The sequence below is a fragment of the Cnephaeus nilssonii genome, assembly GCF_951640355.1.
Source record: "Cnephaeus nilssonii genome assembly, chromosome: 18".
In the NCBI taxonomy this organism is placed as follows: domain Eukaryota; kingdom Metazoa; phylum Chordata; class Mammalia; order Chiroptera; family Vespertilionidae; genus Cnephaeus; species Cnephaeus nilssonii.
In genome coordinates, this window is record NC_137089.1 from 13,618,834 (window position 1) to 13,644,658 (window position 25,825).

At 44.6% G+C, this 25,825-nt stretch overlaps 1 protein-coding gene across 3 annotated transcripts in view; it reads left to right on the top strand.

Moving 5' to 3' along the window:
- Positions 1–25,825, top strand: part of GRHL2 (grainyhead like transcription factor 2) — a 127,568-nt gene that overhangs the window by 63,213 nt on the left and 38,530 nt on the right. For all 3 annotated transcript variants that reach the window (XM_079796123.1, XM_079796124.1, XM_079796125.1), the window contains exon 8: positions 14,862–14,956. In XM_079796123.1, coding sequence (XP_079652249.1) covers positions 14,862–14,956 — 95 coding nt within the window. The remainder of the gene's footprint in view (positions 1–14,861; positions 14,957–25,825) is intronic.

Here is a 25,825-nt window from a genome sequence, read left to right on the forward strand (position 1 = left end):
AGAAGGATGTTTGCAGACATTCTATCTTCCCCTTGCTGGAACCCTTTGATCAGTGGCAGAGAGGTTAGTGACTAAGTTAGGGTGAGAGACTCATGGTAGAGCATATTAAAACTAATTACTAGTTTACCCTGCAAAACGTTTACACCACTCTACCTCACACCACATACACACACACACACACACACACAAACACAAACATATATCTTCTATTAACGAGTCCCACATCTTTAATAAACGAGGAAGCGGAGCCTAGAGTGGCCTGTTGACCTACCATCCTAAATGACTTGCCCCCATTAATTAGTGCATGAGCTGAGATAAGAACAGTCTTGTTCCCCCAGGTCATACACTGAACCTCCAAGACGGACTGGCTAGGACAAGGGTTTGGAGATACTTGCCTTAACCTGCTTGGTAGCCAATCTGCAGGGAGCAGAGGAACAATTTTATTTTATTTGAAAAGTTAGCCTTATAATTATTACCCAAGAAAATGAGAGGAGCACTTAAATAGAAATGTGGACTAGGTCCAAATAAGGCAAATAATAAAAGCATGTGACTGGCATATCTGTTTTTTCAACTTTGATATTATTACAGGGTTTACTTTACTCAGACCAGAATGATTCCTCAGCTCTCATAAGACTTCAGATCTTCTCTCTCTCCTTTATCGCCTCCTGCCTGCCTTCAGACTTTTCTCTCATATAATCCTACACACACACACACACACACACACACACACACACACACGCTCATGCGCACCCACTCGGTGAATGACAACAAGTGGAGTGACCTAGTTTAGCACAGTGTGAGCCGCTGGAAAAATATCTGAGACGAGACAAGTCACAAAACGAAGCTACCGATCAAGTCTACTCGAACAGTGGGTAATTCCCAAACCACTTTCAGGGGCAGGCGCATTTTTCTATGTGTTCCCTTTCAAGCAGAGAAGGAAAATTAGACGTTCGACAATTAATATTAACTTCATAGAAGGAAAGCCAGAAGCCACAACAGATAAACTGAGGCACATTCACCTGGACTTGCCTTCTTGTGAACACAATTAAGAGTTACTTTACTGCTTCACGACGTAGATGTTCTAAAAGAATGAACATGGCTGGGTTTGCATCTTCCGAATGGGTGGTCTGGATAAGGTACTCGGATGGATTCCATAGGCATATACAAATAAGCATCATTACTTGAGGGTCACATGCAATGTAGCCATTATTGATATACTTTTGTAGTTAAATTGTGAAATCAACCCTGTGCTCTTTAGTCAAGCTCTGTCTTTAATTTAGGTTCACAGTCACCTTTCCCTGTAGGTGATTATAATACATCAGAATGTACGAGTTACATTGTTAATATTAATCCTATAATTTTCCACGGGTAATTAGCAGGCAATTATAGCACATCTTTGGCTATGAACATGTGATTATAGGATTTTCATTTGTGCCCTCTTACAGATCTATTTCTTAAGAGCCAGTTTTTAAATTGTGCCCTGTTGATAGAAGTTTTATATTAAAGTAAAGCTTTCCATGAAAAACATCAGTTCCAACTAAATCGACACATTTCTTCAAGTCTCGTTCTAAAGAGTTTTCTCTGAGAGTTCGAAGGGAAGCCTGTGAGAAGGCAGGTTACGCTGACCACTGGGAATTTCTCAGCTGGTGGATCTGTCCAGGGGGAGGAGCTTCTTGTCTGGAGTCATACTCCACTTTCAAATACAAGTTGTGATTACAATTAAGTAACACTCCCCCGTCCCCCTCCCCCCCCCCCCCCCCCCCCCCCCCGCCTTTGGTTTTCCCAGAGGAGGCTGGCTCTGGCTGTGTCCTACCAATGTGTTTTCTTATAGTTTTCATAGCCAAACCTGGGCTGGGCTGGGCTAGTCAGAGCTGTGCAGAAAGGGGGAGGGTGGAGATTGGGAAGGTGGATTGGGGAGGCAGTTGCCACCTTTCAGAAAGCCAGGTAGTCAGCATGAATTCATGGCCCAGATGGGCCTAGGAGACAAGAGTTTCCTGCAGCTCACCCATCTTCAGCAGGGTTTCCCACCCTGCCATTCAGTTTTGGTCCTTGGAGGGCTCTCCTCCCCCAGGATTATACAAATCCGCTCTCTCCCTGCAGGAGGGTAAGTGCTGGCTACCTTCCTTTACAAAGAGCCCACGTAAATGGAATTTTTATTTTCGATGTTTCCCTAGACTGTCTCCACACTTCCAAATAGGTATGAAAAGTAAACAGTAAATTTGACTCAAAACAAAACCCCTTGAGAGCCGCCAACTTAAAAGTAACAACAACAACCAACCCTTCAGGGCTGGTGAGAGTCCAGGCAGAGTGAGAGCTAAATTAGAACAGCGGCCGTGGTCCCTGCCTCCTCCACCGGAGGGAAGAGCCGGGCGTGCGGCAGGCACCGTGTGGCCCCGGGTCCTGCTGTCTGTCTGTCCTCGGCTCTCAGTGTGAGCACAAGCTCGCCCAGTCTGAGGCACCCTGTTTTATAGACACGTGCTATAGCCGCTGTTACAGGAAATTCCTTTTCGTCTTGAACTTCAGTTAGAAAACATTTAGGTGATAAAAGTATGGTGGGCTATGAAGGTTATGTACTTTAAAACATAAAATGCAAGTATTTCTAAAAGTTGAATCTTAGGTCAGGCAGAATATATTAATTTTCAATGTTTGAGCCATGGTGGGTTTTCAGTTATTACATGCATGTTTCTGTGTGAGTCCTAGAAGCTCATTTTGTTGAGGACAATAGCTTTTTTGGGGGGGGGGGGGGGGATCACTTCCTCCTCAGCAGGTGTGCCTGGGGTGATCGGGGCGTCCTGATAGAATTTTCTAGACGCTCCGGAAAGGGTCCAGGACAACGCCATGGCTCACCAACTGCCCATCCGCCCAGGTCCTGATCTTTGCAGACTTCCTTTCCAGCTCTTGCTGGGTCTTCCTCTTTCTTCCACTTGATGTTTCTTAAGGGAGAAGCCCACTTCCTACCCTGCACCCTAACTATTACTCACGTCTCAATCCAGTGTAACCTAGTTTTTGTTAAAATTTCTGAATGCCAAATCTATAGGCCTGTTTTTGCCCCTCGCCAGATTTTCTGGTTACTTCCCATCTCTCCTTTGTTCCGCCTCCGAGGCTCCCCTTTCCTAGAATAGCCCCCCTCCTCCTTTACCTGGTAGATCGTTTACCCCTTCAGAACTCGTTCCCCTGTCCCCACTTGGGGAGATCTTCCTAATCTTCCCGGCAGAGGTATCCACGCCCCTGCAGGGTTTTGGTTTCTATCTAGACGGTAGCACTTGGCCATGTTTCAGTTGGTTTAACATTTTACATTCTGTCCATCACACTAGATGCTGAGCTTCTTGACTAGAGAGAGGATTTTTATTTATTTTTTACCTTTGTATACCCAGCACCCGCTGCAGAGCCTGGCACAGAATAGATGCTCAACCAGTGTTGACTGGCTGATGAACACCGCGTGTGGTTTTGTGTATGTAGGTAGCACTGTGGTAGCAGGCACGTGCCTAGCTAGCTGGGAAATCCGGCTGGGTCACACTCACTTCTGTGCCTTTCTGAAAGAATCAATTTTGGTCCTAGTTTTCTAGGTGCCAGGGGGGCTAAATATGTATTTAGTCTTTAATTTCTTATATTTATAATATTATTTTATTATCCTATAGCCCTTAGGATGAAACTTGTTTAACAGCTCGTAGTTAAATGCCTGTGCCCTTACCGGGAATCAAACCAGTGACCTTTCAATGCACAGGGTGACTGCCCAACAGAGCCAACCAGCCAGGGTGAAATTACTCCTTTTTAACATAACTAGAAATTATTATTGTTTCCCAAACAGTTGAAATTGTTTAAAAGCAAATTATCAAAAAATTTTTTTATCTACATTTAGAAATTAAATATTACAATGTATGTGGTCATTTACCATTTTTCTTACTGCTCCTGGGAAGTGTGTTTATCTGATTCCAGGACATTATCTATCTATATATATAAAAGCCTAAGTGACCGTCGCAACCAAAACAACCAAACGGACAACTGAACAGGCTGCGTGGGGCGACTAGACCGGCAGGGGGGTTAGTGAGGGACGACCAAACGACTGAGCAGCAGGCTGCATGGGGTGACCAGGCTGGCAGAGGGATTAGTGAGGGACGACCAAATGACTGAGCAGCAGGCTGTGTGGGGTGACCAGGCTGGCAGGGGGGCAGTGAGGGGTGACCAGGCTGGTGCGGGGGGGGGGCAGTTGGGGGTTACCAGGCCCATGGGGGGTGGCAGTTGGGGGTGACCAGGCCATCAGGAGGGACAGTTAGGGGTGATCAGGCAGGCAGGCAGGTGAGCAATTAGGAGCCAGTGGTCCCGGATTGTGAGAGGGATGTCCAACTGCTGGTTTTGGCTGATCCCACAGGGGTCCCAGATTGGAGAGGGTGCAGGCTGGGCTGAGGGGGGGGGGGGGGCATGCACGAATTTCGTGCACCAGGCCTCTAGTTAGTTAATAAACTTTTTCTGCTAAATGGTTTCCTTTCTGCTGATGATTTAAAAACCCTGACTAGTTCAACAGAAGGAATGTTCCAGAGAGGATGGTGGGAGGCCCCTCAGAATCTGTTTTAATGAGAGGGTGAAATAGTTCCTTAAAGAGATACTGGTTTGGAATATGAGCTTTCAAAATTCACACACACACACACACACACACACACACACACACACACCTTAAACTACTTCATAGATCCACTGTATTTAATACTGTAAAATGTTTATTCCTGTCTTCCATCCCTTTTTTCACATTTACTGGGCACCACATTCGTTCCCCCCTAATTGGTGGGACTTTTCCTTTATCGTTAGCTATGTAAGATCATGCTTTCATCTCAAACACATGACCTAGGCTTTCATTTGATTTCATGTGTTTTGCTTGGGCCCAATTATTTTCCTTCTTCATTGAATGAAATTTTATTTTAATGAAACAACAGATAACCTGACGGTCTCACATTTCTTTGGTATTATTCGGTCGGCTTGAAAAATGACAAAGGGTGCCTGGAGGCAGAGTCTGATGGCTTCATGAGACTCTCTGTTTACTGAACAGAACCGCAGAGCTGGTGGTCTCGGCCGCCCTCCAGCATTCGCCGGAGGCCTCGCTCGCTCACCACGCCTTTCCACAGGAACAAGCTTTACGTCTTCGCAACACCCCCAAGTGCGAAAACAGACAAACCTAAAGTTTTTCCTTTTTGTTTACAAAATCGCAAACTTGCCAAGAGAACGTTTTCCCCAAATTAAATTAAGCCCTTGGAGATGTGGAAGCCACAATAAGGTGAAGCTAATCTGGGAAAAGTTCTCTGAAGGGGCTCCAGGAATGCGGAGCCGCCACTGGTTTCTCCGAAAAGACGAGGTCTGAGCGGCTCGTCCTTGTTCAGCGAGCCCCGAGGTGGGTGCTGGTACCATCCCCACCTCTCAGACCGGGAAGCACCCCAGCTTAGAGAGGTTCTGTGGCTTTTCTGAGGTGGCTGCTGATTCGGTTGAACTCACACTGACAGCCCCCAGGAACTGTGGTCAGTCAACATTACAAAGGAAAATCCTGACAGCGGCAACAGCTTCCTCCCTTGAAGGACAAGGTTATCTTCTTTTTTATTTTTTTATTTTTTATTGATTTCGGGGGGAAGGGAGAGGGAGAGAGATAGAACATCAATGATGAGAGAGGATCACTGATTGGCTGCCTCCTGCACGCCCCACACTGGGAATTGAACCCACAACCCAGGCATGTACCCTGACCCGGAATCGAACCATGACCTCCTGGTTCATAGGTCGATGCTCAACCACTGAGGCACGCCGGCCGGGCCAAAGTTACCTTCTTGAAGAAATCTAAGAAAATTAGAATTTCAATTTTGAAATAATATCGACACTCTCTAATAATGAATGGGAAATAAACAGGAATAGCAACATGAGTAATTCAAACGGCAGGGGTTGCAAAAATCACTCATGTAACAAACCAGAATAGTCAGTGCAGTCTGCCCTCCCACACCCCGCTCCCGTCACACACACAACAGACTCACCGCCTATGTCTGTTCCCAGCGTGGTCTGTGTGCCTGGGCCCGGGGCCATTGAGGCGATGGGAAATGGAGGTTAATCTGAATGGAACTTGAGCAGCTGAGGGATTGAGTCTGTGGTTCAAACTTAGGGAAAGGAAATCCATGTGAGGGTTTACAGTTCGTGTAATGTGTCCGTGTCCTGCACCTCCCGTTACCTCAAAGCCATTTCTATTGTTTAAATCTGTTCTGCCTGCCTCTCAAAAGCCCAGCTTTATGTGTTTCAAAATTATTGCTGACACGGAGGGCTGCCAGACACTAGAGTTGGTCTTTGAGAGGCGATTGAGTGTCTTATCACAGAATGGCAATTTTCAAGACCCTTATGACTAATAGAGTACCATCGTTTGAGAAAGAACTCAATTTTCTTTTATGAATTAGTGTTGCTTTAACTGGGGAGTATTACAGTTTCTGGGAATATCATTTGGGATGGAAAGAGGTTGGGCACTATTGTGCTAGGGGGAGGGAGCCCCGTGTGTAGGTCTGAGAGGATGGCTGATGCCACTTTGGGCAGTAACTTCTGCTCCTGTGCCTGTAACTTCTTGTCCCACACCAGTCCCTGAGGGTGTTACTATATAACTAGTGAAATGAAGAATGGAAAACTGAAAATAAAACATGGCTAGTTCATGCAGTGTACAAGAATAAGTTCGTTACCAAAGCACTATCCATGTCTTCATGCATTCAGCAGACTATCAGAAAGTACCAGGCATGATTTGTAAGAGACAAAAGAATTTGAAGAGACAAAATGGTTTGAATGAAGTTAAATACCACTGAGTAACATAGATGAATAAAAAGAGCTTAGTTTTAAGCCCATCCAAGTTGATTTAAATTCAGAGTTAGAAGCCACAGTGCACATGTAGGTACGTAAGCATGTGTGCTTGTGTGTCTGCACATAGGAAATGACCTTTGGTCAGTTTGAAATCAAGTCAGGATCAGCATTCTTTGAAAAATGAAATAGAATAAAAGTACTAACATACATGGAACACAGTAGTGGGCTACCATGTACAATGCTTATCTTACTCTACAATTATGACTAATACAACATTGATGTAACATTGGCCCATACAATTCCTTCTTTAGAAACAGGTGCTTCAAACCCAAATAAAATATTGGGTTTAGCCTAAAGGGAAAATTCCAAAAAAGGTTGCATCTTAAATGATATCTGTGAGAATATGATAGTCATTAGTAATAAGATTATCAGCTCCTACTTTAATATCAAGAGTCACTCTTTTTGCAGTCACATTTTGTGAGTCATAGATTATGTCTTTGTATAATTTCTGCCATCAGTGTTCCGGATTGTGTATGGAAAAGTGCTCATTTGTAAGGTTGTATTATCGTGGAAATCAGAGGGTTCTGGCTTCGTATGTAGACAGAACATCTTAGGTTCCACTCCGAGCTTGGCCCCTTAAAAGTAAGTGACCATTAGGAGGGAAGGTATATGTTTCCTACTCCATAAAGTAGGAATAATTTAAAAAGCTACTGATCAGAATTGTCCAAGCGAATGTTTGTGAAGTAGATACATTCAGCACACACTCAGCTCCTAAAAACTGGTGCTGTTCCTGTTATTTGCTCAGGGGCCAGGACCAAATGATGGAAATGCATTTAATGCCTCTAAAACTCAGCTCAAGTGTCAACACACCTAAAGAAACACATCGACCTCTGACTTGGGAAAAGCATTCTAAAGGAAGTGACTCATTAGACTTCTTGTAAGCCATTCAGGTGTTAAGGAGCTGCTTTTTTTGAGTTTGAAAAACAGAAAAACATCCCAGAATCTGCTTGGACTAAGGTTTATTTATTCCACCTGTTTCAAGTCCGAGCAAATCCTCCTAGAACGACCCCGCACTGTTTCCTGAGTTGGAGCTGATCCCATGTGACCTTCACAGACAAAGAGGACCACTTGGTTGAGGTCAGGTGAGATGGGCAAAGTAGGACCGTCACCCACCACGGTGCTAGTAGGGTCTGTTGTCGTAGAGACTGTCTCTCTCTTGGTGATGACGAAATACAAGTTCGGAGAGGTTCATAACTCACGGAAGGTCGCAGGGCTTGGAGAGAGGAGGACAGAAATTAAATTCAGGCCTGTGTGTCCTCCCCTCCCGCGTCCTCTCTTCCTGTGCTTCGGGTGCCGCCCTAAGTGGATTCCTTGTATATCCAGTTCTCAAACATATAAACCACCCCGAGTTCTTGGCTTAAAAAAAAAATCTTTTTCGGCTTCAGTGTGTGCACACTGACTTGGCAGTAGTGCCCTGAGCTGTTTTCAGCATTCCAGCTTCATTATTTCACCAGTCCAGACAGAATCCACATCTTTCAGGAGAGAAGCAATTTTTATATTAATTACACCGTTCCTTTTAATCTCCAGCAATATATACAAAAATAATTAAAAGGGGTAGTTATAATTTACCCAGCATGTGAAACTTAATTAAGGGGAAAGCATTAAAAATTCCTTTGACGGCATTCCAGAATCACACACATACACCACTGATCATATGCAAAAAAAATGAAAAAAGAAAAGATAGCAAAATGATTTACCATCATGCTGCCCGTAACAGTTAAAAAAGAATCCAATCCTGTAATTCTGTGTAGAATGTAACTTGCCAGAAACATGCATGAAAGCATTGCGCATTCACCCATGCTCAGCGCCCTTTGCTGAAACGCCCATTGTTTTTCCCAAAGGGCTGGCTTTTGAACTTTTGGTCTTCGTGGTGCCTGCAGGATGTGGAGGTGCTTTCTCTGCTTCTCTCCAGGGCAGCACCCCAACCTCGTTCTCCTTTGTGAAGGAATTTGCAATCATCCAAACATGTCTCTCTGCCCCATCGAACTTTCCGCAGCATTTCTCTACCAGCGAGTTGCCATGGAGGCTGTGCTGTGATTTTTCTCTACAAGGTGTTAGTACCTGGTGACGATTTATTGTTTGATTTGCAAGATAAATATAGGCAGTGGTTAAAAGTTTGGCCTTTGGCAGCAAACGGACCCGGATTCCAATCTCACAGGTTGGCCTGCTACCAGCCACGTGCTTTTCTGCAAGCAGCAACTTCTCGGCAGGAGGAGGGTGCTCATACCTACCGCACGGTGGGTTGTGAGGATCAGGTGAGGTCACGTTGGTAAAAGCCTCGACACAGCCTTGACACCCCGTGAGTTCTCCGTTTGTGGCAGTTTTTATTATCCCAAGAGTATTTGCATTTTAATGCCAGGAGATGACAATGCCCTTACGAAAGGAATGAGTGTTTTAGGATGGGACTGCAGGCTTGAGAACAAGCGGACTTCTTGGAGCAGGTGGTACGCAAGTCTACCACATAGTTAACTGCCTCGTCTTCCTAGTGGGGTGTTTGTATGCACCCCAGAGGGAAAGTATCAAGAAGAATTACCCGTCACATGGGCTTCATTGATGGTTTGTATAGATCCTCAACGACAGACATAGTGCTTTCTAAGACCATAAGGATGCACCCGAAAGATTCAGTGATTTCCATTCGCCCTAGAACTGTGCTCCTCCAAGTGTGGTCTGACGTCAGACTGGCAGCATCCGCCCACCTGGGAGCTTGTGAGAAAGGCCAATTCTTTGCCACATCCCAGACATACTGAATCTTTGGGAATGGGCCCAGACAACTGCATTTTTCCAAAGCCCTACAGGTGAATCTGATGCACCCCAACATTTGAGAAGCACCGTTCTAGAACATCTACTCAAGCCTATAAGGTACAGGCATCCAGACTCATCCTATGTCTTTGGGGGGCACCCTAACAGGCCCTAGAGAATGTACATGGCTGATGTACATGGCTGTGCACTCCCTTACTCCTCGCTCTGACATTCCAAGGGCACACACAACCATAGAGGACTCTGGAAAGTTGAACTCTATCACTCGCAACATGACTTCACAATGAGATCGACTTCATGTTTATTTCATCAGACAAACTCCCATTTCTTCTTCCCATGGTTTTCTTCTTCTTGATAATTCAAGCTAGTCGTGCATTGTTGGGTTGTCCCTTTGTGTGCAAATTACTAAGATTAATAAAAACGACCTTTAACTCAGATTCAATTAGCATGCATTTTTTTTTTTTTTAGAGACCCATTTCAACCAATTATAATTTTGTTCCATCATGCTGGTTTTTACTGTAGAAACATCTCAGCCATTTTCCTATGTATATCCCCATCCTCACCTAGTGGATGTTAGTATTATATAGATATTTACAAACCGGTGTACAAAACATGTAGCTTTTATATTGTCTCATCACTTGCTTTTAGGAAAAGCAAGTCCATCCGAAATGTAATATGGTCACAATTATGTGCTGTATAATGCTTTTTAAAGTGGGGTGATGATTTTTCAGCGATAGTGGCTCTCATGCAAAAAAAAGTCACTCACTAAAATCACATGACTTCCCGACGATTAGAGGGAATCTCAGATGGAGGGGATTGAATGGTGACCCTCAAAAATGATATGTTCGTGTTCTAACTTCTAGAACCTGTACATATGATCTTATTTAGAAAAAAAAAAAGACTTTACAGATGTCATTAAGTTAAAGATCTCAAGATGAGATTATCCTGATGAGGATGGACTTTGAATTCAATGACAAGTTTTCAGAAGAGAAGGGAGAAATAGACCCCAAGGCACAGGGGAGAAGAGCATGAGAACAGCGGCAGCGTTAGAGGGACGCATCTACAAGCCAAGGGACACCAAGGGTTGCCAGCAACCACCAGAAGCCAGGAGAGGAGTGTGGGGCCCATTACTTTTCAGAGCCTCCAGAAAGCCAGCCCTGCTGACACCTTGATTTGGCCTCCAGAACTGTGAGAGAATAAGCTTCTATTATTCTAAACCTTCAGGTTTGTGGTAATGTGTTATGGCAACTCTAGGAAACTAAGCTCATTGCACCAGCTCATTAAAAATAGCTTCTACTGGTTGTAGCTGCCAACATTTACAAAACCTGGGTTTGAGAAACTTTCTTAAGGAACTAAGTTAAGGAAGGCTTTACACCAAGTTGCTGAATTTCTATTTTTACACCATAAGTCATACACACCTTTGAGCAAGCAACACTCATCAAAGGACACAATAACACAGTTTTTCAGAGCAGGAGATACATCCATTAGCATTTCATTCATTGGACAAATGTGCATGTGGACAGAGCACCATCAGTGTGCATGCGGTGTTCAGCCAGTTAGAAAACCTTGACAGTCACGAAGTAGTAGGTGAATGGCTTAGAGCAGTGGTTTTTCAACCTTTTTCATCTCATGACACACATACACTAGTGACTAAAGTTCTGTGGCACACACACAAATATATTTTTTGTTGATCTGACAAAAAAATAGGTATAATTTTGGTTCATTCACACCGGATGGCTATTGTTGTGTTGGCTGTTGTCATTTTTTATTTTTTGACAATCTAAGGGCACAGAGGTCAGTGCCCCTGACTAAATTGCATGTTTTAAAATTCTTGCAGCACACCAGTTGAAAATCCCTGGCTTAGAGACTAAAATCAAAGGATCGAGATGAACAGGCTTTTCTTATATTTCATAGTTAGAGGAGTGTGTGACATCAGTCTTTGTTGTATTTTTTGTTTAGAATACCTAGGAATCCACTCATTCACTCATTTACTCACTTATTCAACTAACGTATGGGGTACATCTTATTTGTATGATGGTAAACTCTGAGACAGAGCAGTATTTAAGATACGTTTCTTGCCCTCATATAGCATACTAGTATATAACGAAATGCTGGTGACAAGTAAACAAATACATAAAATATTGGTACATGCTATGAAGGAAAGAATCAAGCTAATATAACCTTCCGATATGAAGTAGCCTCATCAGTCTTGTCCCTTTGTGTGCAAATTAAACTTGACCAGAATCGAACCCAGGACCCTTCAGTCTCTGGGCCAACCCTCTATTCACTGAGCCAAACTGGCTAGGGATAAAGTATTTTTCCTAAGATTATTTATTGACATGAAAAGATGCTGAAGATGTATTAAGGGGGAAAAGCAATTTGAAAATTAATTGTTACAGTGTTGTTTAAAAATATTTATACATTTTGGAGAAAGGAAGACAGAGACTGAGCTAAGAAAAATAAAGTATATACAGATATGTTTTTATTGGTTGTGAGTGAGTGATTAGATTGTGGCTACTTTTAAATATTTTTCTTATTTGTTCATGGTCTCTGACTTTCCTATGGGGAACACACAAGATTTTATAGTAAAGTGTGTTTGTTTTATTTAAAATGTAAAGATATATACAGTTTTGCTTCAAAGTTTTCTTTGGGTAACCAATAGAAAAACGGACAAAGGGCATGAAGAGGTAGTTTTTATAAGGAGACACTGGTTTGCTACCCTGGAAGTGAAGAGATGCTTGAATTCATAACTGATAACAGAAATGCAAATATAACATTATTAGGATACCACTTTGTACCCATGGGATTGGCCCCAAAAGTAGAAATTTGGTGAGAAAGAGGGGAAGTAGAATTCTTGTAGGAGTCTAGACTGACATGACCCATTCTCGGGAGTAAGTCTGGAGGGCCATTCTGGAGTGCACATCCAAGTAGGTTTCTCTGTGATTAACCATCAGTCAGGGTCCAGTAATAAGGAGTTTTATTTAAATCAGAACAAAACACAAAATCAAACTGCCTTTGTTCTATTCTGTATTATTTTCAGCTTGTTGGTTTTATGGACTTTCTTTTATTATTACTATTTGAATGATCGATATAAAAAGCAAATAGGAGTACTACTCTCAACCTAATTCACAAAACAGAATGAGTTGTATTCATAAGAGGAAGTAATTACAGTTTTGGTGAAGGATGACATGAATTTAGGTTTTGTGACAACTGAGGAATAAACAGTTAAAATGATTACATATGTGAGCTTTAGGGAAACAGACTACAACATTTTAAAGCATTAACTTAGGGAACCCAGAACACCACCACCCTGGAGTGGGATGAGGAAACAACCATTTGACCAGAAACATGGCAGGTTGTGTAGACAATGAACACGTTGTACATCCTGGAGGTCAGCTGTAGTAACTCCCTCCCATCCTAACTCAGAAGGGACATTGTAAGAGGTCTATTTGTTTTATAAATATCATTATAATTGAGTATTCCTCTGACCCCCTGTGTGGGGTGGGCTATGACTGCACAGAGGAAGTGTACGGGGCCTAATCGAGAAGGACGTGGTAGGTCAAGGTGAAAGATTTAGCCTTAGGAAAAATTATGGAAAGCGCATGGTCATAGTTTCATTTTAGAAAAGTTACTGCGGAGGCTTGGAGAGGAAGAACATGTGTGATTAGGTGATCAGTTTGTGAATGAACCTGGTCTCAAAGAAAAGCAGAAGGGTTTTATCATGATGCCAGCCAAGCAGGATGTGACGAATGTTTATTTAGTACCAAGGGACAGAATTAAGGTAGGATGTCATATCCAAGGAGGCCAAGAGTAGGGAGGAAAAAGAACCTCAGATGGCAGCCATAAGCTAGAAACCTCAGGAAGTAGTGAGCAGTAACACTGGGAATTTCATGTCCAGACCTGCAGACCAACTGAGGCCGTGACCGTGGAGACAGTGAGCAATGAAGATTTTTACCACAGGTGTGTTTGTGGAACCAGCGAGCTAGACTAGCAAAGGGCCCATCTCTGAGGAGAGGGAATGGATTGTGACTGATGGTCCCCATGGAATTCTATGTAGCTGCAGTTAGATTGGAAAGGTCCAGAGTGAGGCTTGCCAGAAAAAATACAGGGTGCTCAGTTAAATTTGAATTTTTGATGAACAAATACTTTTTTTTGATAAGTATATCCCAAATACTTGCTAAATCTGGCAACCCTACCCATAGCTCAGTACAATTTGTGAAAATGAAAGCTATGTATGCAGGCAAATCAACACAACTTATAAGAATACTAGAGGCCCAGTGCACAAAATTCTTGCACGGGTAGGGTCCCTAGTGGCTGCTGGCTGCCGGCCAGGGCCTTCCTTCATTTCATGCCACCCCTTGTTGGTCAGCACACATCATAGTGAGCAATTGAACTCCCGGTTGGTCGAACTCCCGAGGGGACACTTTGCATATTAGGCTTTTATATATATATATATATAGATGCCCTGGCCGATGTGGCTCAGTTGGTTGGAGCGTCGTCTGATATACCAAAGGGTGGTGGATTCAATCGCTGGTCTAGGCAAGTACAGGAGGTGACCCATTACTTTCTCTCTCTCTCTCTCTCTCTCTCTCTCTCTCTCTCTCTCTCTCTCTTTCCCCTTTCTCCCTTTAAAAAATCAATTTAAAAAATTTAAAAAGGAAAGAATACATTAATAGCTATTAATAGCTTGTGTTTGTGGGGTGGATAATAGGGTTTAAAGCAATAAATAAGTACTACATAAATAAAAGAATAGAGGGCCTTGGTGATAGTGAGCTGAGTATGATTCCCTCAACCTCTCCCGGAATTTCCTCCTGAAGTCCTGATGACACTGTCTGGCGGATGAACAGAATATTCTGTTTTACGAAGCAATCCCTATGGAATACCCAGGCGCTTCCAGCAAACTTACGTGGCAGGAAAGTGAGCAGGAGAAGGAATGGGTAGGAGACAAGGGACTCAGGAGGGAAAGCACAATTTTATAAACCTAATAAAAAAATGACACTCATGAACAAATCAGTTAGGAACATTGCTTCACCTAAGATTCAGTCTTTTAATAGAGGAACATGTTTACATTCTTATAAATTAGTGAAAGAATATCAGCAAGTATAAATTCTTAGCTCTTGCCATAGAAACAGCTAGAAGAAGAGGCAATGTTTCCGTTTCCCCATTGGAAAAATGACAGTTCTGTCCATGTCACTGAGTAACTCTGATTCTTAAAACCATTTTCTTTTCTAACGTTACAGCGGATTACAAGGAGAGCTTTAATACGATTGGGAACATTGAAGAGATTGCATATAATGCGGTTTCCTTCACCTGGGACGTGAATGAGGAGGCCAAGGTGAGTGAAAAAGTAGCACTGATTCATTGTTCAGAACTTTTAAGTAATGTGTCCTCTCTTTGCAGGTGATTTTTTTTTTTTTTTTTTTTTACAACAGGCTTTATAGGTAGGGAAAGATCTGTTAACTCGAGCCAGAACAAAAGGAAATGAACCCATTATCTTTCTCTAAACGTTACACACATTTAATTCTGTGGAGCAAAATTGCCTTTTTTGGGGGGGAAAGGAGAAAAGAATGGGTACCTATGCTTCTGTGGCCTCCTGCGGGATGCCCCGGACCCACGTCCCTCCAAAGCCTCCAGGCTCCATTTTAGCCCTTGGGTCTGGCAAAGAGTGGGCCACAGAACCTTTCCAACCTGCTCTATAGACTTTCCCGACCCCCTTCTCACTGCAGCCTTCTTCAGGGGGAAGCGGTTCCGAGCTAATGCTTCAGAGGTGAGTGCCTGGGACTGTCTCCTGACCCCATGATTCCTTCCACGTGTAACCTGCTGGAGGGAGGGGGCAGGAAGCAGGGCCCCAGGCCTCTGAACTTCACTCCCCGAGGTTCCCCACCGCTGTGACCTTGAGCCATTTTTTCCTTGTTGACTGCTTAAGCTTTCTCGCTCTCTCTCTGGTGCCAGCATGGTTTAAAAGGGCAAGCGTAAGACCTCCAGCAAGGTGTGCCCTGGGGGTTCCGCCGCTGACAGGGTGAACAAGAGAGTCTCGCTGGTTCTCCCGTTTGCTTTCGGGCCGCGCGTCTCTGAGTGTATGAAAACTCCAAACTGTTCTGTCTGCACCCTTTTTTTCTGTGTTGTATAGCTTCTGACTCTGATCCTTCTTTTGCACTAAAGAGAAGTTTCCCGATGAAACCTAAGTTTGTTTTGCACTTCAGTTATGTACCATCTAGGAGGGCGTTACAAAACTTGGTCTTCAAACTAATGAAAAGGTCAGTGTAAACAAACTCCCTTCAATGCTTTATTGTCTGCAAGCGGGGAAGGCCGGGTGAGAGAGGAAACTGGATTTGAGTTTGCGGGCAGGACTTATGGGAGAAGATGAATTGCTCAGTGTCTCATTTCGCTCACGTATAAAACAATGTAAACGAAATTGGCTTTCGGCCCAAGAAAGGTGACTTAAGCGGGCAAGCAGAAAGCGTGCCAGGGAGCTAGAAGGAAGTGGGCCTCACAGCCGGGGGTAGTCAGGTCCCACACAGAACTGTAGGGAAGCTTCTTCTAGGGTCCGTTCACCTCCATTTAAAGCTCCTTGTTCAGGGCCGGCCGGTGTGGCTCAGTGGTTGAGCGTTGACGTAAGAACCAGGAGGTCACAGTTCGATTCCTGGTCAGGGCACATGCCCGGGTTGCAGGCCCAGTGTGGGGTATGCGGGAGGCAGCGGATCAATGATCCTCTCTCATCACTGATGTTTCTACCTCTCTCTCCCTCTCCCTTTCTCTCTGAAATCAATAAAAGTATATTTAAACAAAGTTTCTTGTTCAAGCCCCAGACTTTCCCTTCGTCCTCTTCTCTCAGAGGCTGGGGTACTGGGCTAGACAAAGAAAAGGCACAGCCGGGCTGGGGTTAGAATCCTTAGCAAGTCATCTTACCTCTCTGGGGCCTCACTCAGCTCCTTTAATCAAAACAAAATGAAACAAAACGAACTTTTCCAATTAAACTCTGCCGTGCCAAGTCTGGTGTGTGATGTGTGAAGATCCAGTGCTCTGGGGGAGGGCAGGGGAACCAGTAACCACACAGCATGTGTGAGGAGCGAGGGCAGGCCCTTCACAGTCACGGGGGAGACAGCGGGGTCCGATCCTTGTCAGTGTAAAGGAGCTGTAAATGCCAAAACCGAGGGGTCCTGGACTGCGAGCTGTAATCGCAGCCCTAATGTTCATTATCATGTAGTCTGTGCTAACGAGTGCTAGAGGGTGAATGCCTTAATGGTTATGTGTCAGTAGGGACCCTTTAAAGAAGATGCCCAAACCGAAGGGACAGCTTGAATGATGGAGGCTGAGGTGCCACCGCGCGGTAGTGAATTGGGGTGGAGCTGACCCTTCTTTCAGCCTTGTTAAGACAATTCCGTCCTGCACCCAGGGGCAGAAGCTCGCTTCTCTTGTTCAGACACGTTGGAGCATGTGTGCTGTTCCAGCATCACAGGTTTAACTCAGAGTTGCTTCTTGTAGCAAAGTTTGCTTGTTTCTTTACTATATATATTTTAGTTACTGATACTTGATTATTGCAATTGTGTGCAGTCGGGGTTAACCAATAAGTAATAAAAAAAATAGTTTCTAATAATTTCCCCCAAAGGACTGGAAAGGCTCTTAAAGAAAAGCCATAAAAATCAACTTGGTTTCATTAGTGAGGCCAAGAAGATTTTTTTCTCATCAACTCGCAGAGCCTAAGGTATTTCTTTAAAAAGTTACTGATTTTAGCCCTGGCCGCCGTAATTCAGTTGGTCGGGTGTCATTCTGTGCACCACAAGGTTCCTGGGTTCTGTTCCCTGTCACAGCACATGCCTGGGCTGCAGGCTGGATGGCCTGTAGGGGGCGCTGCAGGAGGCAGCCCATTGATGTTTTGCTTTCATATCATTGTTTCTCCTTTCCTCTCTCTCTAAAAGTCAATAAAAAATCTTTAAAAAATAAAATAAAGTATTATTGATCTTATATAATAAAAGGGTAATATGCAACACTAACGGAGGAACGACCCAGGAACAGCCAGTTGCTATGATGCACAATGACCACTAGGGGGCAGACGCTCAACTCAGGAGCTGCCCCCTGGTGGTCAGTGTGCTCCCACAGGGGGAGCTCCACTCAGCCATAAGCCAGGCTGACAGCTACGAGCACAGCAGCGGTGGCGGAAGCCTCTCCCGCCTCCTCGGCAGTGCTAAGGATGTCTCACTGCAGCTTAGGCCTAGGCCTAAGCCATCAGTCAAACATCCCCCGAGGGCTCCCAGGCTGCCAGAGGAATGTCTGTCTGCTAGCTTAGGCCCTATCCCCTGCGGGGCGGGCCTAAGCTGGCAGGTGGACATCCCCTGAGGGGTCCCGGACTGCGAGAGGGCACAGGCCAGGCTGAGGGACCCCCCCCCCCCCCCCCCGAATGCACTAATTTTTGTGCACCGGGGCTCTAGTTTTATAATAAGCAGACTGCATAAAACAAAGCATGTGGTTGAGTAAAAAAGTTTTTAACAAAACAAGAAGTAAAAGGCGTCTCTCCCACAGTGGAATTGTTTGTGATTTTCATATCATGGACTTCCCAGGAGCAGTTACATTTGCTTTTGAGTTCCTGTTGGCAGCATCCACACAGAAATCTCTTGTAGGCCTCAGGGCTGGGGCCCCATTCAGTGTCATGTGATGCTTTGGTTTATGTGACCAGAGGACACAAATGTGTGGCCTGCAGCCTTCATATGGTTCACAGAATGTATGTGTGTGTGTAACATACATTTACAAACTTTATTTCAAAAATTTATTTTTTTTGCCCACATTTAATAATCAGGAGGTTACTTTAATCTAGGTTTTCTAGAATCTTTTGGGTGATGAAAGAATATAGCAACCATAAGCCCAAGTGTTTGCAGGGCCACGAGTGGTGCTTGTGAGGTACTGGCTAGTCTCTTTAATGCTTTCTCTAGCCCTCACCGTTCTGGAACTTTCTCTGCCTGGCCCTGGTGGACATTTGAGCTTCCAGGCCCCAATCCTACCCCCTCAGACAGCCGAATATGCGATTTACATCCCCTCTGGTTTTCCGTGTTGGGGAACGTAGTGACACGTGGAGGTTGACAGAGTAGAGCCGAGAGAAATGGAACCAGGATCCCCGCCAGCATTCCCGGGCTCCTTTGGCAGCAGGCCAGGGTGTGACTTGGGTTGGCACGGTGGCACTGTGAAAGAGAGTGGCTGTGACATACTTTTGAATGCCCATAGTGGCGTCAAATCTTTTCTTTGAAGATGTTTTAAAAAACACCAGAAATCACTTGGGTCCAAATATGAATACACATCAACCAGTTGGGCATTACCACCTTAGGGTTAAAAATGAGATTTCTTTGTACACTTGAAACTTACACGATCCTATTAACCAATGTCCACCTAATACATTTAATTTAAAGAATGAGATTACTTTTCTACAAGACCGGCTTTGAAGAAGGCAGTGTTGGAAGAGACGTGACAAATAAAAGTTGAGCCACAGCAGCGTCATTGGAGAAACCATATATCTTCCCAAGATGACTGTGTTAAAGGATAGCTTTTATTTGGATATTTAAGTTTTGGTGCATTTATTTAAAAAAACAAACAACAGTCAGTATTTGGTTTTCTTACTACATGTGCATCATCAAGAGCTAATGATAAGGTGATAGATTTTCCCAGAGCACTTTCCTACGTTTTCCTTTTCTTGCTGCATTTTACTTTCACCTCTCGTTTAGCATGAACAGAAGAAAGGATGTGAAATTCTAATCATTTAGTTTAATTAAGGGAAAAGTTTGACCTGGGAAGGTGTTAATGCTATTAATTAAAACGAGGTTTGGAATGAACTGATTTCTGGTATCAATGGCAGCGTGAATCTGGCAGAGCTATTGCTGAGTTCTTCTACCCAGAACCGGTTCTGCTGGCTTTGCCACCAGTCTTCCTGCACAATGACAGGGGCAGCAGCAATAGTCTCCAACAGGACATTTCCCCCCCACACACACCCTCAGGGTCTGGACGCTGCTGTAGTGTGAACAGGTGTCCCTGGGTCCCTGGCTATGACTCAGGTGACATCTAGGTGGGTAAGGTTGGGAGTCCCCGTCCACCTGGTTACAGCTGGGAAATTGATGGGGGATGGTCAGCAGCAGGTGACAGAGGAAAAAGCACTGAAGATGGGGTTCAGGCACCCGGATGCTCATCTTGGCACCGGAAGAGCCGGCTTTGTGACTTCTCCCTGCTGAGCATCACTCTCCCCAGCTGGAAGGGGAGCGGGGATTATCAAAATAGATTGTTAACATCAACAGATGATTAAGGTTCCATCCATATGCTTCTAACAGGAGCACTGCTGTGATACCTCCTCTCACAGGGCTCCCATTCACAGGGTTATTGCAGATCCTCTTTCTCCCCTGAGCCAAGCACTGGCACCTACAAAGTAGATTGATGGGTCGCTAACCCCCAAGTGGAGGAATTCCCACGGAAGACGCTATTGGGTTATTGAAGAGCGGTGAGCTCAGGTTCCTGGCATCGAGTGCCGGTTTTCTCTTTGCGATGACATCATCCCCCAGAGCAGGAGCCCCGCAGGCTCCCCCTTCTCCCACATTTCCGAGGAGATTCTTGAAACCCGGCCCCTTCTCTTTGTCCAGCGCATTTTCTCTGTCCACAATGGATTCGAGCTTAAGCCAACCGCGGTGTGCTGCACAGGCCTCTCTCCGGTGACCACAGAGAATTCCTGGAGCATTGAGATGCTCCCTAGTGTGCTTTGAGGAACAAGTTGCCTTTTTGTGCCTTGTCACTGGAACGCCATACCAATTCCCCCCTCTCTCTACACTTGGCCCCTCCCATAGTTTATGAACTGCCCAAGAAGGAGACTTTTTTCCATGAACCCCTTTCTAGCCCCTCTGCACCAAGCCTTTTGGGATGCTCTGGAGTGCTCCTCCCGTATACCAGCTCCACTAACTGATCAAGCAAACAAAGAAATCCACTACTGACCCATTCCCCTGTCTCTAAGATTTTTAAAAAATATATTTTATTGATTTTTTTTACAGAGAGGAAGGGAGAGGGATAGAGAGTTAGACACATTGATGAGAGAGAAACATCGATCAGCTGCCTCCTGCACACCCCCCACTGGGGATGTGCCCGCAACCAAGGTACATGCCCTTGACCGGAATCGAACCTGGGACCCTTCAGTCTGCAGGCTGACGCTCTAGCCAATGAGCCAAACTGGTTAGGGCGTCTCTAAGATTTTTTAAAAAAAATCTATTATAATTCAGTAATATGAAATTTTTTCTCTCCTGGGTTATCCTTTGCTGCCTCCTGGCCTAGCACCTCTGCCTGCAGGAGAAGAGCCCTTACCCTCTGGGGTGAGGCCCTCCTTCCACCCTCTGTGTTGAGTTGTAGGAGGGGCTTTGGGGATTGGATAGTCCAGCCCTCTGCTTTGCAACATTAGTGGTAAAAGTTCATCCTGCATTTGGGGGTTTGGGAGAACTTGCAGACAGGAAGTTGTTGCAATTTTAGAGAGGGCCAAGGACACAGAGAAGGCATATATATTTTTTCATCCCTGTTAACAAATTTTTGTGGTAAGATTGGGGGTGGGCAAGACGGAGACCTGGATGGGATGGGGTGGGGAGCAGGGAGGCTGAGAGATGTCGTGAATCATTTTCCTGTGCATCTCAGATTCTCATTCCACTAAGTATCGACTTTCTACATACCAGGCACTGCGCGATTGGCAAGTGCAAAAGTGGGCTTTGAACCCAGGTCCCTCTGAGTCCAGAGTCCATGCTCTTAACCATCCCAATAGAAGGTAATCTGCAATTTTTTTAGGCCCAAACATGCTATGATGTTCTTTCTCAAAGAAATCTGTAAGGTACAATGTATATAGCTCCTGAAAGAAAGAAAACAAACAGCCCCATTTTCTTTAGCAAGGCAGTTCCATCAAGTCATCCTGCTTTTGCCACCCTCTGTCTGTCCCCTGCCCACTAAGATAGCCTTGCTGGTCCAACACCGCTAGCACTCAGGCCTCTCCCTATCCATGTCTTTGGTTGCTCTATTACATTACCTGTAGATATCATACCAGTACATGTTATTGACCAGAGTGGATTTGGGAGTGAGGACTATTAGGATTACTTGCCATCTTCAACTGAGTGTCCGTGTCCGTGTGTGTGTGTGTGTGTGTGTGTGTATTAGCCTAACATTAATGATCTCATTTGCAGAATTACTGCAATTAATACTGTATTAATGTCTGTATTAATTCAGTATCAGTGCATGCTTTCTCACATTGATACAGATCAGTGTTTTTTTCTTCATACCTTTACACATTTATTCTCCATTTCCCCCACTTATCTCTAGCTCCTTTCTCTAGTGTCCAGATTTTTACTTTTAAGTGTATTTCCATATACTTTTCTTTTATGTTTTTTTCCTGCTATGAACAGGGAAGACTATTCCTTACTCTTTTTTTATTTTCAGTACTATGCAGGAAACATAAAAAACTTCAAAGCAAGAACAGTGATTGTTATCAGAGAAAATGAAGGTTGCAGAGGGCACACAATGACTATCTGCTTTATGTTTGCAACTTAAGAAATCCAATAAACAAAACCCACATTCACCAAGCTGGTAAATTGGAAATAAATATTTACATACTAGAGGCCCAGTGTATGAAATTCGTGCATGGGTAGGGGCCATAGGCCTGGCTGGCAATCCAGGCCAATCAGGGCCTTCCTTCATTCCACACCGCCCCCTGGTGGTCAGCGCACGTCATAGCAAGCAGTTGAACTCCCAAGGGGACAATTTGCATATTAGCCTTTATATAGGACTAGAGGCCCAGTGCATGATTGAATCATGCACGTGTAGGGTCCCCTACACGCTTTCGCTTTTCGCAGTGGAGCTGGGTGCCTGTCCGCTGGTGCCGGAGCAGACAGGCACCCAGCTCCCACGCTTTTGATGGTCCGCGGCCGCTGAGGGGGGCTACCCTGCTGTTGAGAGGCGCAGGGGGCGGGACTCCCGCCCCCTGCGCCTCTCAACGGCCGCTGAGGGGGGCTGCCGCGGACACCTGGCTACCCTGCCATTGAGAGGCGCAGCTGGGTGTCTGCGGCAGGCCCCCTCAGCGGCCGCGGATCTGGCCGTTGAGAGGCACAGGGGGCGGGAGTCCCGCCCCCTGCGCCTCTCAACAGCAGGGTAGCCCCCCTCAGTGGCAGCAGATCCGTGCCTCTCAATGGCCGGATAGGCCACCCCAAGTCCCGCCCCCCAGCCTCCCGCCGCCCAATCGTGAGCGTAGCGGAGTGATGGTAATTTACATGTTACTCTATTATTAGATAGGATTATTAGATAGGATAAGCAATGTTTATATGTAAATTCCTCAAACTTTGGGTTCCTTTAGATGCTTTCAATGAATTGGATTTACAAAGGAGATTTCATGTAAGTTTTGACATTGTGAGGAAATGCAAGGTGAGGGGACACATGCTGATATTACCTCTGGGCCATATTTTCCTTAAATTTTTGCCTTTTTTTATTGCCTTTGGTCTGATTTTGTTCTAGTACTAAGGGAGATAGCATACACCATCTGAGACCCAGTGTGAGGGATGGGAACATGGATGTGCTAAGAGGAGTCAGCTGGAGGAGCAGGAAGATAAAAGTGGAAGTTGGGACTAAAAAGTTCTCTTCTATGGAAGCAAATTCATCCTGAAGGATACAGATGAAGTGGAGGTGATGCTGCGGCAGTGCCCATGGCTGCCTGTCACAGCGTTGGATGGGCTCACGCCACGACCTGCTTGGTGCTGTGAGACAGAACTAGCGCTATCGTGTAGGGTTGCTTACTATTTCCATATGGAGTCCAGGTTTCTTTCTTTCTTATTATTTTTTAAAATCTTTATTGTTGAAAGTATTACATATGTCCCTCTTTTTTCCCCATTGACCCCTTCTAGTCCGTCCCCTGCTCCTGGCAGGTTTTCTTTCTTTTCTCACGGTATGGCCAATCCTTTCTCTCCCCAGGGCTGTCATTTCAAGATACAACCAGTGGCCAGCAAGTCAGATTAGCTTTTTGCTTCATCGGCTGCTAATGAACAGAAAACACAGCCTCTCATTACCTCAATTTTAGTCACTCCACAGACAGGAGGGTGGAAATGGCAGTCCTTTGATTATGGCCTCTGAAAGGTGGTAAATTGGAGAAAATGTAGGTGTTCTAACCTTCTTGTACACCGTGAACTGTTGAGTCTCTCAGGGTGGAAAATAAGGTTATGCTAATTGAAAGGCTGATTTGAAATTCATTACCAAATCATGGCAGATCCATTAAATTGTTCCAAATGTATTATTTCGTTCCCTCCTTCCTTTTCTCTCTCAACATTTTTTGGGGGGGTCTAAAATATTTAATCTGTTTTTATTGGGCTCCCACTGTGTACCAAGCACAATGCCTGAGAAAATGAGTTTTTCAGTCTGGATAATCAGGCTGGATACCAGGGAGAAGAGAAGATATATGGAGTTAGAGGATATTATAGGGCATCTTCCATAGTCTCAAAAGTAAAGAAGAGGCTGGGGCAGGCTCCTGGGAGGGGGGGGTCTTAAAAGGTCAGGACACACACTGTGAAGCAGGGCAAATGGCATTTTTATGTGTTTGCTGGGGCGTGGTGTAGGTGATGGAAGCTTTATAAGGGAAAGGTAAACATTTGCTGGAGTCTTTGGTATTGAACTTAAACAAAGCCATGCCTTTGTTTCAGTTTTATAAGGTAATGGATGGCAGGAAAAGCTATAAAGCTGGAGTTAATTCATATATAGGAGGAGTAATCTTTGGAAGGCATCGCACTGAAGATATCAACAGCTTTATCTTCTGTTAGAATATAGAGTATCCGTGGTTTCTGACCTGAATCCTGCGTAGGGCTCTATAACGTACATGCATAAACCGTTGTGTATGTAGAGAATTAGATTACATACTTGGATTTCATAGACTGATGTGTGTGTGTGTGTGCACGCGCATGCACCATGGTTAATATTTGTTTAGTGATTACCATATACCAGGCACTCTGCCAGGTGTTTTTTATACATTATGCCGTATTTATATTTTTAAGTGGATGTAATTTTTCATGGGAATAATGAAGAATGTGAAGCTGAGAGAGGTGAGCAAGCTTACCTAAGGTTGCCAGCTACCGCATAGCATCCTGGGCTGTCGGGGGCACATGCCCTTTCCACACTGCCTTTTGTATTGGGAGGATCTAAGAGTAATGTCTTCTTCATTATCTCTGGCAAAAGGGCAACCATTCCTTCAAAGCTTTATGCCTGCTGCATATTATACCCTGGGCCAGGCAGTAGGGATTCATGGACAGATAAGCCAAGCAGAGTATCTGTTTGTCAGAACATTTTGGCTAGGCAGGGACCTGAGACATAGCTGTCAATTACTGTATTAAGAGATAGAAAATGACAGTGACTCCAAAAGTCAGATTATAAATTGTCGGTGACACGGCCTGTACATGGCCAGTAATGTACATGTGCACATGTGTGTGAAAGCCATGTCGAAAGGCATGCACTACATCATTATTTATAAGGTGAAATACCATAGGAAATATATAAATATACATAATACATATGAAAAGACTGCGAAAAAACGAATGTTAAAGAAATCGTTACTCCATATTTCACAGCTCTTGAAAAGAAGAAAAAGAAAGAGCTCTCTTCAAAACTTGCTATCAAAGCAAGATGCAGATCTGTATGTTCACTGTGCTGCCCTCTGTATAAAGGAGAAAGGACATGCGTTTCATAGCCTGTTTCTAGAAGAATACAAAAGAAACTGAAGGGTACTCAAGAAATGTAGGTTGATCGGGGAACAGTGTGGGGGTAGGGAGTGTTTTCAGTTTACGCTTTTGAATTTTGTGTCGTACAAACTCAAAACCAGCTTTAAGTATTAAATATGAACAGAAAAGGTTTAAAACAACAACAAATGATCAGAAAGTTGAGTGTGTGAATCCTTCCGTCTATGCTTACGTTTTTCCTCTGTGGGAGCTCATTATTTATGAAGCAGCCCAACCCATCCTTAGGAAGCGCCCAAATCCCTCCTTCTGAGGTGCTGTTTCACAGGGTCATGTGACAGAGCGGAATGGCAGAATCCCACCGGCTGAGGAGCCATCCGGCTCTGCCTGAGACATTTCTCCCTGGCCCTCCCCTCCGTGAAGCCTGTGCTCTACCCCTCTGAAAGTGCTGGGCAGAGATGGATTTTATGTTTTCGCCTTAAATATTGGTGTGCTCAAATTAATGT